This window comes from Colossoma macropomum, unplaced genomic scaffold, assembly GCF_904425465.1.
Source record: "Colossoma macropomum unplaced genomic scaffold, Colossoma_macropomum, whole genome shotgun sequence".
NCBI lineage: Eukaryota > Metazoa > Chordata > Actinopteri > Characiformes > Serrasalmidae > Colossoma > Colossoma macropomum.
This window is the reverse complement of record NW_023494798.1, coordinates 771,660-788,653: the sequence shown is the minus strand read 5'-3', so window position 1 is coordinate 788,653 and position 16,994 is coordinate 771,660. Positions and strand designations below refer to the sequence as shown.

The window sequence follows — 16,994 nt, the reverse complement described above, 5'->3', positions numbered from 1 at the left end:
AGCTATGTATCTTCTGTGTAGCTAAACATAGCAAACAGCCAATTTGGAACAACAGGGGTGCGGTGCTGAAATCTGACCCCCCGCGTAAGCGACTCCTCTTCACATGCCGATTCCTGTTTTTTTAAACATCTATTTTCAGTTAGAAAATTCAACAGCTATTTATAAAAAGAACAGAGATCACAAATGTAATCTGTGGCATCCATGTGTGACAGAATTCAGCACAGCATGGTGAAGTTTAGTTCACTTTAATGGCTCACATCAACATAGACTGACCATACGTCCTCTTTTTCCAGGATATGGATTGTCTGGGATTTGGATTTGCTTTGTACATTTGCTTTCTGTTGTCTGCCCCGTGCTGCCCTCCTGCCTCCAATGTCCTCTTTTTTTGAAAACCAAAATATGGGTCATAATGTGTCCTACAGCTCATTGAGAAGTCAGGGCCTTAATGAAGACCTGAGTGTGGTAAGAGCAGGTTAAGAGACATTCTGTGGATGTATTTACAGGAAAGATTTGGGTGACTATTGACTTGTATTCTATTCGATTTAGGCACTAAATATGTCTCAAATGACTGACTACATCTGGGGTGAGTGGAAAACTGGGTAAATTAGATTTTGTTCCCCTCCCCATTTCTTTACTAAAACATCACAGTGACTTTGTTGTGTGTGTTGCTTGCTGAAAAAGCTTAATGAACGAGACAGGGAGTTACAATTTCTCACTAAATATATTTACATGACATACAGTTCGCCATCAGTGCAATACATAGGAATGTTGCATAATTACCAAATGTTAAACTCTTTCCTTTGTAAAGAAAAATAAACCAAATAATGGAGGTTGAAATGACTCAAATATAAACCAACATTTACAACTTCCACGTCCGATTAAACAGCTCCACAGAAATAATTCCCAAATAAACATTTCAGAATCACCCCGTTGACAATCAGACATAGCATCGCCTAAAAGAAAGAAAAAATCAATATCGCACATGTACACAGCATATACTTATTTTTTTATACAGGTGATGAATTGCTTTTGTACAAACATTTTTTTTCTTTAAATATAACTTTGGCAGTTTGTCAGAAACAAAAGTTATCTGAGAAAATGAAAAGACAATGTCAGACTCACGGCAATGAAATGTGTGAGATTGCCTTTCGAAGCGCATGTTCACAGTGATAATTCTGAAAGGCTGGAAGCCTATGATCAAAACCGAACGGAAAAAAGCCCGAAACGAAATGAAGAAAAACAAAACGCTCCACCCCATCCTGCCTGCTCTGGTTAGCACTGAAGGCGGTCCTCATTGTCGTCAATGGCTATAAAATTACAAACACCTATGAAGAGTTACATAGCAGTCATCGCCGTTTAAAAAAACATGGTCTCGTTTTAAAGTCGGCACAAAATACAAAGAGTCTGAGAGGTCGAGGGGCCCGAGGCTCCAGGACCACTTTAGTGAGAATACATGGGAGAGACATGATTGAGAACGAAATAAAGCAACATGCACAACCAGCGGCGCTGTCGGAGACGGAGAGAGAGAGAGAGAGAGAGAAGGAAAAGCAGGATGAAAAGAACGAAAAGAACAAGTCAGCAAACGAAACAACAAACAAAAAAAAGAGAAATAAATGCTACACACTTAGAGAGAATGACACACACATACACACATCCACACAAGGACAAAAGAGTCGAGCAAATTTAAAAGATCACCAAGTTCACCAATAATTGTTATGATTTCGTTTTAATCGTTCTTTTTTTCTCGTTGGGTTTGGCACTTTATCTGAACAAATACCTGTTCAAAAAGACTAATCGTCATACAAAAAAGTATTCAATGTCTCCTTAACGTAACTGTAGAATATATTACTTAATAGTGAGCATACAGTAGGTAAACACTTTTAGTACGTACGTTTTAGTTTTAAAATGAACATTCCAACAGATGTTTTACGCACATGCACAGAAACAAACAACACGACGCTCTTGCGCTGTTGGGATATCCTCTCTGATTTGGTTCCCTTCTCGCTTTTTTTTTGCTCTTCTCTTTTTGCTCTTTTTTTCTTTTTTCTTACGACACCTCCTCGGCCGACCGCGTGTCTGATTTGAGGCGTACGAACTCCTTGGCCACCTCGTCATTGGTCCTTTGTGAGAGTATTCTCAAGATGGTCAGGCCCGTTTCGTCCATGGTGACGCTGCGGACGAGAGGGTACGAGGCGTTCAGGCTGACCTTGTCGGTCAGTTCTCGGAGCTGGAGCACGGTCATGCCGATGATTCGGTCCTCGCGGGCGAAACAGTAGTCCTTCACCGACACGTGCAGCTCGTAGGCCTCCGGCCCGTGTTCGTTACTCAGGATGCTGAGGAGGAAAGAGGGAGCGCTCGTTAACTCTAAAACACTACACACTTAAAAAAAGAGGGCTCCTTCATGGGTTCTTTAGTAAAGAAATGGTTCTATATAGAACCATGAACAGTCAAAGAACGTGCTACATGAATAAGTGGTTCTTTGCACGGTGAAATGGTTCTTCAGATTGACGGAGAACGTGCTGTGGATAGTTCTATATAAAACCTTTTTTAAAAGGTTCTATATAGCACCAAAAATGATTCTTCTATTGTTAAAAAGCCTGGCATCGCACACTCTTAAAGAGACGGTTCAAGCATTTTATTAGGAAACAGTTCTACAGAAAACCATGAACACTCAAAGAACCATTTTTGAAAAGGGTTCTATATAGTGCCTAAAAAGGTTCTTTTATTCTAACAAGCTTGTCACTGTACACTCTTAAAAAAGATGGTTCTTCAAGGGTTCTTTAGGAAACAGTTCTACATAGAAACATGAACACTCGAACTCTTTGCATGATTACATGATTAAAGGGTTTTTTTTTACATCATGAAAGGTTCTTCAAATTGTCGGAGAATGTGTTGTAGATGGTTTTCTATAGAACCCTTTTTGAAAATGGTTCTGTATAGCACCAAAAAGCGTTCTACTATTGTTACAAGAACAATAGTGGGACCCTTTGATGTGTTGATTGCTATTTTTAGAATTATTACTCTAAAAAAAGAGTGCTAAGTTGGGAAAAGTTAGTTCGGAAGCTAACACTAGCACTATTAGCATTTTTGCTAGCCAAACGTTTTTGCTCATATTTCCACACTCAGGGAAGAAAATATATAAACGTTGTAAGGTTCTACAGAAGATTCTGCGTAAAAGTAGACACTTTATGAAATTGTGAGCACAGAACAGTGCAGTACACTGTTTTCTGACAGCCAATAAGTAAAACTAACTAGTAAGCAAGGAAATTAATTAGCCAAATTAATGCTTTAGTGTGACACAAAGACTGTTAAATCAATTGATTGCAGTAATTATAATATTAAATTGTTAACTGCAGTAATTATGATGGGTCCAGATGGTCTCAAGCAGGTAGAAAACAAATTAGAACTAAGTTCAACCAGTAGCTACACTGCAAAAAACAGTATCTTGTCAAGTAAAATTATATTAAATTTAGTCAATTTATCCAATGTTTCTCCTGTTAACATTGTTGTAAGCATAATTTAAGATTATTTAACTTATTTCCAACATTTTTTACTTGTTTTAAGTAATTTTATTAGTACAGTGAGATCATTTTACTTAATAAAATAACTTGAAACAGGCAAAAAAGTTCTAAACTTATAATAAGTGCACAATCATCGCAAAATAAGAAACAGTAGATATATCAGTTAGAATTAAGATCATTATATTTGACACAATACTGTTTTTTTGCAGTGCAGTCCTGGAGACCACTATACTGTTTTAACATCATTGTGCTGGTTTCCTATATAAGTGATTTTTATAATTCTTTCCATTTAAATCTTTGGCTTGTTCATCTGCTTCAGATGATCTCAGACCAAATCTGATCCTGAGCCCATCAAATGCTGGATGTTCCTGCAGTAAAACATAAGAAAAGTTGATAATCAGTTTTCTGTTTGATGCTCTACTTTGAATTCTTTACCTAAGATCCATCAGGCCAGAAGAGCAGAGCAGACACTGAATGTCCACTGTAGTTCCACTGTAGTTCTATAAAGTAATGGCTCTCAAGCTGGTCCTCAGGAACCCCCAGATAGTCCACATTTCTGATCAATCCCAACTCACAATGCATATGGATCGAACAAAAATGTGGACTGGCTTGAGGACCACTGCTAAAGGGAACTTGATACTGGAGGAGTTTCTGGACCTGATATTTAAGTGTTTTTTGCTGTTCTACTTTTATTTTGAGTCTCTATTTCGACTTTTATTGGGATGGGTTTAAGCTCCTCCACTCACAATGGATTGTCTAGTTTTTCGTTACGGTGCAATATGATTCCTCAAGGCCCAAATCAGCAAGAAGGCATTTCAATCCTCTTTGATGTAAATGAAAACTGTCAGGAATCCAAAAGGGTGTTTGTTTGCTTCTTATTCCTAAAGATGACATTAGAGCTCTTTTTCATTTATGACTGGTTACCATATTATTATTGCCCTCTTGAGTTCTCCAGTGCATAAGAGTTAGCATTACCACTCACAGAGGGGCACTCACAGACTCAGTAACAGAGCCTGAGGGGCTTATATGGCATCCGACAATACAACGTTCACATTTCTTATTAAGCTTAACTGCCCTTTATTTCAAATGGCTTTTAGTTCTTGATACTGTGCCATTTTCTTCATGAGAGCTTCAATGTCTGGCGGTCCTGAGCTGCTTTTATCGTGGCAGACGTGATTCAGTGAAATAACTCAGTCAGTCTTTGGCCTGAACGCCCCTATTGAAACGCGGGACGCGGGGGCTTTCTACAGACGAGGCTGCTCAATAAAGGCTTTTCTTAATTAAGCTTGTGCTCTTTAATTGCCTCTTCAGCTTGAAACGAAACCATCTCAGGTGACTCGGCATGCAGACGCTGTAGACATCGATTTCAGGGGCTTCACCCAGGAGCGCTCTCACTGTGTATAAGCAGCTGTCCACTCCAACACTGGGAGCACATGAGGACACACTTTGAATACAGCTCTAGATTTATCTTTGTCATTTTACTAAACTACTGAAATGTAATTAACAAATCAAATACTTCATTACTGTGAGTGAAGTCATACAGTGTAATGAATTGATCTGGAAATTCAACTGCATCCATTCTGGAATGTTAGAATCAATTATAATAACACTCAATAAAGTGTTAATTTGCCTTCATTTTTAAAATACAATTCTCTGAATACATTCAAAAAATTATTTTAAAAAGTTTATTATTTATTGATATTTATCTTCTACTATTTTATACAGTTTCTTCAGGCACATTTGTGAATGCACTGCATTTTTATAAATAATCTTAAATCATAGGAATATAATCACATTTTGTGAGAAACTGCAATAATTAAAACCTTTTTAATTACTTATCTAATTACATTCTGAATAATAGCACTATGCAAAAGCCAGAGAGCACCCTTCACATTTATCTTCCAGTGAAAACAGCCTTAAGGTACATTGTATTCATTTGTGTCAGGAAAAAAGCAGAAAACATATTTAACACAAAATTACATCGAATTCTCATCAACTAAATATAATATCTTTTTTTTCAGTGTCCACTCTTCACCTTTATTCCAGCTTCCAATCTTTTCAAGAGACTCACTTTCAGTTTATCAAAGAATCTGCAGACACACCTCCAAAGTTTATCATTTTCTGAAGTAATCAAACACATTCAGTGGTGTTGAGATCTGGACTCTGGGGTGGTCAGTCCATCGTTCAGCTTCTTTGTTTGATGTGTCCGTCTCCTTTTCTCTGTGAGGTTCTTCTTGATCAGCTACACATCCTTTCAGACCCACAGCGCTGAGTCGTCTTCTCACAGTGGAAGGATGGACAGAAACACCTGTGGATGTTTTCAGATCTGAAGCAGCTTGATTTTCTCCTCTCTCTCAGAGATGAAAGCTTTAAGTGCTGTTTATCTGATGGGGGCAGTGTTGGGGTCTACAAGGTCTTCCAGGTGGTTATTAGGAGTCTCATTTTCTCTATAGTTTTCGATCAGTTTTTGAACCCCAATTACAGAAACTCCTGTTTTTTTAACTTTTGACTTTATGCATATTTCTCATCTCCTCACAAATATCTCCTGTACAAGTGAACAAACTTGTACTAAATGGCTGTTTTGACTGGAAAATAAATGAAAAGCGGTCAGTTTATATAATCTATTGACAGGTTTGAATGTGCACTTGAGGGTTTTTGACGTCAAAAATGTCAAAAGTGTGGCAAAAACATTAAGAATTTTCTTTTTTTCTGCAAAACGTGACTACACACGCTTTTTCACCAAATTCAAATCATAATATCTCCCGCTTAGAAACACAGAAGTGGTCTTGACTGAAAGTTTAGAATCTGCACTTTCCACACAGTTTCTCCACTGGTTCAGTGAGCTACAAGTGGGAAATAATTCAACTTACAGTGTGCTTTTGTTACTGCTGGTGATAAGGGTTAGTCAGGCTCTGTGCTCCTTTGCTTCAGTAGAGTATTCTGTAACAGTGCGCACTGTGCCTGCCAAATGCACCCTGCTGACAGTTTCTCCAAAGACTTCCCCCAGCTTAATTAATTTGGGGTTTGGTCATAAACTTCAGTGTGGTGAGCTAAACAAACGAAGGGCAGTAACGGAGGAGCGCACAGCAGCTTTACAGTGTAGTTAAGTTCCCTATTAAAAATGAGAGCCTCAGAGCAGCAAGTGGGCAATTGTATGCAAATGGATCTATACAAATATTCTGAAATATTGATACTCCGCCTCCTCAAGTTAAGATCTCAATGGGACATGCTGTGAGAGTGTTTCATTCAGTCTTAAAAAACAGAGAAATCACTGCAGCCGCACTAAAATACACTGAAGAAAATGATTCTAATTATTCTACACAAGTAATTAAGTGCTTATACTAAATTATAATACTAAATTATATAAATTATTCAGTAACTAATATGAAATATTATGTATCTACTGTCAATTATTCAGTATTTACTATGACTTATTCCGAATCCACTATGAAATGGTATGTATTAGGGCTGTATGATATGCACATAAATAATTCTGTCTGATATCATGATGACGATATTAGAAGTGATAAATTAATATTAAAATAGTGCACCTCTGACTGACCTCTCCTCTAAGCAAATAGCAAAATACAAAATTACAGAAGTACCGTTCACTATTGTGCAAAATAAAAAGAAACAAAATACCAACAGCTGCGTAAATCAGAACTGCTAACATATTTTTTGTGCACTGATTGGCTGAGAAACAGTCAGCATCACCTCAAAGGTTACAAAAGCATAAATATATACATTTATTTTTATATAGACATACAAGAATAAATAAATATTCACATTGTTACAGTAGAAAAAACACTTCTTGGTGCTATATAGAACCCTTTTTTCAAAAACCATATACAACACATTCTCCATCAACCTAAAGAACCATTCACAATGCGAAGAACCCTTTAATCATGGAAAAGCATTCTTTGAATGTTCGAGGTCCTATATAGAACCGTTTTCTTTAGTGAAGAGCCCTTGAAGAACTACCTGCTTTACTTGTGTAGCTCAGGATGGAGTAGTATTTAAGCTGTGCTGTGTGTTTTGGAATTGGCTGTTTAGCCTAATGGTTAAGTACCTCGTCCTCCATGCGATCAGGGATCAAGCCTAGCACACTCGTTAGGCTTCTAACGGTTTGTGCTGTCAATGTAGTGATGTCTTTCTAGTGTTTTATGAGGTAATTTGATCTATGTTTTTATCTGTTCTCTTATGTTTATCACTGAAACTTATAACGATAAAAGAATGATTTATCATATAGTCTCAGCAACTATCTACTCTGAACGTTTAGAAACTAATGAGTATGTTCTGCAGTTATGACAGTGGGGAACTGAAGTGTGGATCCACATACAGACCCTTTAAAAGGTTATTTTTTTTAATAAATATAGTTAATAAGAATATGACATTTATAAATATGTCTTCATATTATACAGTGCTGAGGTGTTTATACGGTTATTGTTTATCCCTGTTCAATATTACACCAAAGTGAGTCACTGGAAAGTAATTTCCCCACGGAGAGAGAAAAATGCATTACTGCTACTACACTGTAGCATTAAAGACATCTATGATTTATAGTAATTTATTATAACTAAGTCAGAATCTTTATCATTTAAAGGGTAAGTGCATGGAAAAAAATAAGGCTAAGCATCAAACACAAGCTTTTCTCACTATTTGTATAGATTTAACTTTATTTACCATTATTTTGTGAATTTATCTTGTTTGCTGTCAGATAACTAACTCTTCTGCTTCTGAGCTAAAAACTACGAGGTTAAGTAAACTCTGATGTGCCTAGGCTAGTAATGTTAGCTGAGGTTACAGATGTAATAACTTCCGATTGGCTGCCTCAGTGTAAATTCCAAGGCATGTGCCACCTACAAAGGCCCTGTTTAATGTTTTGTTTTTCCGAAAATAATGCCTTACAAATTCAAATAGCAAATTCATCCCTAAAATTAACATGATAACAGAGGAAGAAATGAGCTACTCACTACTGGAATGTTTCATTGTATTTGGGTGACCAGTTGTTGTTCTTGGTTTTGGTGCTGAATTTGCGTTTCTTGTCGCTGAGGTGTGGTCCGACAGCGTTGACCTCCACAAAAGGCCGGAACATGGCGTTCGTCTGCCAGTTGATGTTGTTCACGCCCACCACTGCAAACGGAGGGATGGACACAGGAAATGAGTTGGGTGAGTCATTTAATACAGACAAGAAAGTGTAGCTCAGAGTGAAGCTTATCTGAGACTTGTAGTAGAAATACCTCTATAAAAAAAGCCTTCCTTATTTATAAAATTACATTTTGTTTATGCATTATTTAATTATTTTTTTGGTTTGTAAAAGCAGAGGATTGAAGGGATGCAGAAACATGCACACATCTTTTATTTTGTTATTTTGTCATTTATTTTGTAGCTGTCAATATTATTTTTACACCATCTGTAAACAGCAGCTTGTCTTTACATTGTGTGAACATTTTTATGATTGATGGACCAATAGAAATAGTCTAAATCTACTTGTAATAAAATCTTGTTCCATTAATATACATTAAAGTGTAACAGTTTATTTGAAGACTGCCTACATAAAGGCTTCATAACACATGCAACATATATTGAATATTTATAATTTGCTTATGACAGTATTCATACTAGAACATGATGCTTTATGAAGGAAATGCCACTTCATTCATAACACATGCAACATATATTGAATATTTATAAACTGCTTATGACTGTATTCATACTAGAACATGATGCTTTATGAAGTAAACGCCACTGCATTGATATAAGGGGCTTTAAACTAAAGTGACAGACACTTGTTTAGTTTATAACACTGCTATTAAATCATTCTCACATAACAGAACTTTCATGTGGCTGCAGACATGAACACATAACTCTGTGATGTCTTTAGTCACACAGGCCTCCTTAACAGAAACTGTTTAACAAAATAACATCTATAACAACTCAGAGTACTTTAACTTTCACTTTAGTACACTGAAAAGCAAGTCACTGTGCACTTAATGTACTCTAGTAGAAATACAGACAGAGAACGTCTTTTTACACAGGAATAATATTTTACCAAGAGAATTTCTTCTTCTATGTAAGCAGACGTTTTGTATGGGGATGTGTGTATTCATGCATATAGGAAAATATAAATGAAATTGCTCACTTATGTTTGAGAGCATCAAAATCTTCAAATGCTTTACTTTAGGGGTCCTTATGTTAATACAATGTCATTTACAAAATCTTGTCATGCTGTGATTACTGGCATAAGTTGTTAACAATAATTCAAGCATTGCTTTATAAATATTTTGTTCAAGCACAATATGTAGACAGTCATCAAATATGTACTAATTATGATGTATACTATAGAGCAGTGGTCTCCAATCCTGGTCCTGGAGAGCTGCCATCCTGTAGTTTAGTTCCCACCTGTATCCAGTAAGCTGCTCCGCCCCTTACATAACTCTAATACATCTTATCTAGCCAATCAGGGACTTGGGAAGAGGCTGATTAGCTGGAGCAAGTGAAGCAAATTGTGGTTGGAACTAGACTCCAGCTCTCTTTTCCTGTAAAGCTATCAGTTTAGAGAGAATTTAAGACATCGATGACGTAAACTTTGCAGCAGTGTTCACACACTGACAAGTCTGAGGTTTAAATTCAGTAGCAAACGGTAAAAATATCACCACACTTCCCATACTGCTTTAACAAATGCACTACGGTTAGCTTAGCATCCTTAAAAAGCAAAAAAACAAACTTACTAAATATGATGTACTACTGGTCCTTCAAACGCTTTTTAAACTTTTTGCTCTTACACTTTGTGGCCATATAGCATATGATGACTGCACCAGTGCACAGATAATACATTATTACAATCCAAGCAGTTGACACCAGACGGTATCAGACAGCTATCTTCGAAGCCCCAACCCAAATTTCCATAATATTTCAGCCTGTGTCCATTTCAATTCTGTGTTCTTTGAGCTTAATGGGCCAAAATCCTGTAGAACAGCTGGTGGTATCAGTGTAATGTCCTGAGTCCGGGTGTCATAAATAAACTCTGAGCATTAAGCTGGTTTTTGAAGCTGAAACTTGACTCATTCACTTCCCTGCGTGGGTTTCCAAAGCAATGTAGTTTTATTGAAGCTCATCTGGAGGCGGTGCTGCTTAACAGAGGAGTTCACATAACGACACGGCGTAAAGGAAGTTTAAATAGCGCTTGTGTCATTATCTCTGTAATAAAATAATAACTCTAACGACCACTTCTAAATCATAAAACATCAGTGAAATGAACTCAGTTAGGGAATCTAATAAGGATGCACTGTGATTTGGCTTGAAGTAACTCTTCTTTTAGAGACAAAGATTGTTGGTGAAGCTGAAGGGTTTGTTAGTAAATTGTGGAGTGCTGTGCACTGTGGAGAGCTCTCACAGGAAGACGGGCCTGGGTTCGATACCCCGGCCAGGCGACCAGGGTCTCTTCTGTGTGGAGTTGGCATGTTCTCCCCATGTCTATGTGGATTTTCTCCGGGTGCTCCGGTTTCCTCCCACAGTTTAAACCCATGCAGTTAGGCCATCTGGAGACACTTAAATTGACCCTAGATGTGAGTGTGTATGTCTGTGTGTCTGCCCTGTGATGAACTGGCGACCCGACCAGGGTGTATCCTGCCTTCTGCCCAATGAACGCTGGAATAGGCTCCAGCTCCCCCACGACCCAGAACGATAAGCAGCTTAGAAGATGAATGAATGTATAACTAACTCTGCTAATTGTCCCACTGGTTTGTGCTGTTGAGAAATGTGAACAATCAATATAAAAAATGTTTGATTTTGATATGTATCGTTATTGTTTTGTTGCCCAGGCCTACTTGTGTGTGACTACAACACTGTTCTAAAGTCAGAGACCTTTATTTATTTAATTTCCAGTCAAAACAACTATTATGTACAAGTTATTCATTTGTCAGGAGACATTTTTGAGAAGATAGATATAAAATAACCGACTGCGTATATCATTACTGTCATAACAAATCCAGAATTTCCAAAATGTTGCTGGCATTTCTTTAATTCATTTTTTTTAATGATATGAGTTTTGACAATGATGATCTGTGTATCCTTGCATTTGTGTTTTGTGTTTTTGGGCTTACCCTTCACGCTGACTTTGTGTTCGCCGGTGCCTGGGTGAGAGATGAGATCCACCTGCATCTGCAGCTCCCCCACCGAGCTGGCCGTCGACTGACCTGCCACCGCACACAGAAATCTGATAAATGACTCAAACAACCACGCAATGACCAAAGATCAGAGAAAAACGACAGAAAACTGATAAACATCTCACTGTGCACTCATCATCCTGGGACTTCACACCCCACTACAAGGCTGAATGAATGGCTTACCAAGCTAAACGAGTTCGAAAAGAGAATCACTGGGCTTAATAATTCTTTGCAGTAGTTTTGTAATATTCCACCCTGAGAGCAGCCACATCTAAAATGCATCTTAAATAAACAACAAACTCTGAGGTCTACAATTCAGAAGGATGTGACCTGTATGACCTCATTAAAGAAAACATATAGCAAGGACTGACCTGGATCCACATCCATACAACACAACCTTTATTTATCAAATAAAGCACACCCTGAGGACTGACCTGGACTGAGATATAAAAGGAAAAAATGTATCCTCAATATATCAAATCTAAAAACATGTCAACTATTGACCCAAAGCAGGTGTACCAAGAGCAAACACCAGTTACCCCATGGTAACATCAATAAAAACAACATTCAGTATATTTCTTAGTTAGTTATCCTATTCTGCAGCTGTGCTCACTGCCCCCTAGTGTGTGTGTTCACTAGTGTGTATGTGGTGTTCCACTGCACGGATGGGTTACATGTGGAGGTGAAATTTCCCTGCTGTGGGACTAATAAGGGTCACTTAATCTAATCTAATCTAATCTAACCTAATCTAATGTAATCTAATGTAATCTAACCTAACCTAATCTAATGTAATATCTTCTATTCTAGTGTATATGAGTGTTTATTCAGGTCATTTATGGACTAATATCTTCTATTCTAGTGTATATGAGTGTTTATTTAAGTTGTTTATGAACTAATATCTCCTACTCTAGTGTATAAGAGTGTTTATTAAGGTTGACATTGACTATTATATCCTGTTCTAGCGTATGGGAGCGTTTATTGAGGATGTTTATGTTCTAATATCTCTTGTTCTAGTTTATAAGAGCGTTTATTGAGGCTGGACTAATATCTGCTATTCTAGTGTAAAGAAACATTTATTTAGATGAGATGCACTTTGGGGTGAATACAAGATGTTACTGTCAAAAACGATACGATCATGTGAAACGCAAAGGAATGCAAAAGCTGTCAGACCTTAATAGACACCTTTAGAAGTCATGCTTATAGCAGTAAAATACAAAAGCATGCTGCAGTGTTTTATGAATTATTTCTGACCTGTAGCTCATAGAAACAACTGGAGAAACTCTGTGGAAAATGTGGATTACAAACTTTCTATCCATACCCCATTTAGGTTTGTAAGTAAAAGATATTTCATTGTGATTTGATGAAAAACTGGATGTGCACAATCAAACCTGTAGATGCAGAATGTAAATCAAATGTAAACGTAATTTAAATTCAGACTATGCGATTAATTATAGTGTATTTCTGTTAAAATAATTATGCGAATTGAATGTACAGCAAAACGGCAACAGCTCTAGACTTCTAAGGGTTAAAAGTGTTTTGATGGTCCTTTACCAAGCTGTTAAAGCAGTTACTATGAAGTGGAAGGGATGTGATTCCTCTCAGACCCTGTCTAGATCAGGGTCATCGAGCAAGCAGGAGGTTAATCAGAGGCTATCGGCAGGTCAACAACCACTCAGAATGAGCTGAAGGCTTCAAGCACCGAGGCTGCTCAAAGTGAGCGGTGGATGAAAACATCTCAAATAACCAATAAATATGGCCGGTGTGTTACGAGGGCCTAAAGGATGTCACTGCTCGAGATGCCCCGGGGAATAAGTTTGGTACATAATGAGTTCAGCAAAACATCAGATTCACAACTTCCCTCTTACATCAAATATGGTCAATCAGCCAAGACATGTTTGGTATCTGATGTTTGCTTCTTTAGTTTATACTGGAACTGCAAGGCTAATGTAGCTAATAAGTAATGGAAGCTTATGCATCACTACATTTATGTATTCTTTTATCCAGAGCGACTTACAGCTTAATCACATTACAGAGAAATCACTGGTATAGGACAGGGGTCGGCAACATGCATCTCCAGATAACATTGATAATTTGGAGATGAATGGACTTGAATGAACGGTCCCGAAGCTGAAGACAGCTTCTCTTTCGCCAGCTTCTTGTTTGAATTTTCACGTTCCACCTTAAATGGTGCAGCAGTTGCATTCTGGCACCTCAGGCGGCTTTTAAGGTGGCATGAGAAAATTCGAACAAGAAGCTGGCGAATGAGAAGCTGACTTCAGCTTTGTAAAAGGTTGAACATTGAGAAACATTTTACACAGAGCTAGTTTACTTTTGCAAAAAAGTGTCCTGCTGGAGAAGCGAGAAAAGCAGCTATAGCAGAGCTAAAGCTTAAAGTACAGCAAACGTTTTTGTTTCTATTGTATTTTTTAGTCTATACTAGGACATTAGCTAGCACATATAAAGACATATTTTCAGCCAATATGGTAAAACATTACTTCAATAAATGGACATAAAATCTTGTGGCTCCCAAGGTGGTTTGATTTTGGTTCAAAGAACAAAATGGCTCTTCTTAACAGCTGGGTTGCAACCCCATGATGTTGATTTTACCCAAGTGGTGAATCAAACCCTAGTCTGGCATGTGCAGGGCAGCAGTGTTACCCACTACGCCATACCAACTGCTCACTACATTGTTCAGTAATCTCGTAGACTCCCAAACATGGATGGCTGTGGCATCACTGGGGATCAAACTCGCAATTTCCCTATGATGAAGCAAATGTAAACTATCACTCTGAGCAAGAAAATGCATGATCAGGAATATACTTCACACTTCAGTGGCATTTTATAGTTAACATGATTAAACAAAACAATAAGCACTTCTATAGTGATATGAACAGAGTGTTTTTGCATGCTCGCTCAGAAACTATTGCAGAGCATGGAGGTGCTTTTATAAAGTGATAGCAAACACAGTTGTGCACTGAAAGCTCTAAATACACATGCTGATATATTTTACTGACCAATGTGGACGTGCATGCTCTCTCACTACTCTTAGAGGCAGATTTTAATGAATTAAAGAGGATAAAGGCTTGGAACAGATAAAAAGCTCAATAGGGTTATATTAACTGAATTTAACACAGTGAGAGGATGTCTGTAGATGTGAAATGTGGTATTTGGTGTGCAAATTCTCTGGGGAAATACATGAATGTGCAACAAGGTATTAAAAATAGGTAGAAAAGGTGAGCACATTGACATTCTGAACAGTCCTTCAATTCTTGTTCAGTAAAAGGTACCCGGAGCCTCACTGAGCAAAATATACAAGATTCCTTGGCTAGATGGAACAGGAACATCGCACACGCTCTCATATGTAGAAAGAAAATACTAAAGTACCCTGCTGCTCTGCCGGGACAGGCGAGCTTGTTTATATTCTGCCCGATCCATAATTACCCAAACAAGCCGCACTTATTATAGCCGATCACAAAAGAACAGGAGGATTTATGAAGATGACAATCAAATGCGGGAAGGGGAAGAAAAATAAAGACGCACATAAATTAAGCTGTGAACCAGGGGAAATAAACTCTGAGCAGCACTGCAATCAGCACAAGGCTGGAGCATTTTTATGCTGAATTACGACTGAGACTTCAGACAAAGCAAATGATGCAAACTGTCAACTGCATTTCAAACACTGCATGAAATTTAACAGAGAAGGGAGAATATCTAAGACGGCTCTGTTGTGATCTAAACCTTAACCTATTGAGGCAATTCACTGTGATTGCAGCATCAAGTTCTAGTTAAATGGTGAGGCTGTACTCTGTTTAACTTTTTTCACAGCAGCCATAAAATGCAATTTCTGCCGGTTTTGGAGAGTCTTCAGACAAACTACGGATTTTGTAAACTATTGTTGTCTTTGTAGTTTTATAAGCTTTATTAAAGTGTTTTGTGTTTAAAAGCTGTGTGTTTGTTGTGTCAGTTGTGCAGGATTGATATGAAGGAAGCAGCAGTTGTCTGTTTTATCTCGCCACAGCCGTCTTTGTGGAGAGGTGTCAATTGTTTTTCACAGCACCTTGCCCCACTCATTGCTCGCTAGCAGCTCAATGCAAATTCACAACGATCCTAGTCCATTTGATAACAGAGTTACAAGGACAAATATTTTATTTGATTACGTTAATTAACAATATCCGGGTCAAGTTCCAGTCAGCGGGCAGGATGACCACAAGGGGGCCTGCAGAAAGTGGCTAACTTAGCGATAATTTACTGTTGTATATTATAGAGCAGAGAACTTGTAGAGAGGAGAACTACCCCTTCGTAATGTCTTCTGGGTTTCTCAAACACTAGAGGGCACTCCAGAGTAAGTCCAAAATGAATAGGTTAATATGGAGCATGTGAGCAAAATCATAGTTAAAAGAATGCATTAATATCCTGAACAGAGAACAGCATAAAACATTTTAAGGAGTTACAGGAGTTTAAAACAGCGCCTCATATACGTCAATGACATCAGTGAGCATGAACAGCCAATGAGCTGCTCTGCTCGCCAACCAATCAGCACTCAGTAGCTGTAACGCTAACCAATCAGCACTTAGTAGCAGTAATGTTAGCAGCCTGCTGCTGAAAACCTGTTTGCTGCAGAAAAAAGGAAACATACAGGTGAGTTTTCTTTGCTTTTTTAGTGAAATACATCCTTCTACTTTCTAAAATTAAAGGAAAGTTCTGGACAAGTGATTAAAAACTATTTTTTTAATCACTTGACGACTCGCTCGCGGGTGCCCTCTGCTGTTTTGCAGTCCTGTTTTTTATATAACAGTGGAAATAGGAAGTGGCTAGGCTCCTCATAAACCGGCTCTGTTATAGAGCTCGTAAAGACACGCTGACCTTTCAGGCAATTTACACTGACCGTGCATTTAATTAGAAACCCCTCTCTTGTAGTTCCACGTTACTGATGTATAGTTAGAGATTTTACACCATCTGTTGCCGCACAGTTTGTAGTAGCCCTCCTGTAGACCTTCTACCATCGCTCTGTAATTTTTTATGATGGCAGAAAAGCTGAGTGGTTTTGGTTTTGTGCTCAGAATAAAAGGAAACTCTGTGTCTCCACACCCTGCTCCCGCTGTCCTCACTCGTCCCAACCTCCTAAGAATCTTCACAGGGTTTTTCTAATAAAATGGACAGTGAGTGGAGGTACAAGGTAGAGGATATAAGAAGTGTGGCTACTTCAAATGGGATTTGACCAAGAAACCCAGGAAGCAGGGCTTCTCCCTGTAAATGGCACCTGTACACTGTTTAGCATCCACTAAAGGAGGGAACATAAAAGTAA

The 16,994-nt window shown here is 38.0% G+C and overlaps 1 protein-coding gene across 1 annotated transcript in view; it reads right to left on the bottom strand.

Annotated features, from left to right (window-relative positions):
- Nucleotides 1-702: 702 nt before the first annotated feature.
- LOC118818061 (protein unc-13 homolog C-like) overlaps nt 703-16,994 on the bottom strand; it is a 284,943-nt gene continuing 268,651 nt past the window's right edge. The window contains exons 29-31 of the mRNA XM_036585171.1: nt 11,627-11,719; nt 8,495-8,654; nt 703-2,333 (exon numbers count right to left, since the gene is read on the bottom strand). Coding sequence (XP_036441064.1) covers nt 2,048-2,333; nt 8,495-8,654; nt 11,627-11,719 — 539 coding nt within the window. The 3' untranslated portion in view covers nt 703-2,047. The remainder of the gene's footprint in view (nt 2,334-8,494; nt 8,655-11,626; nt 11,720-16,994) is intronic.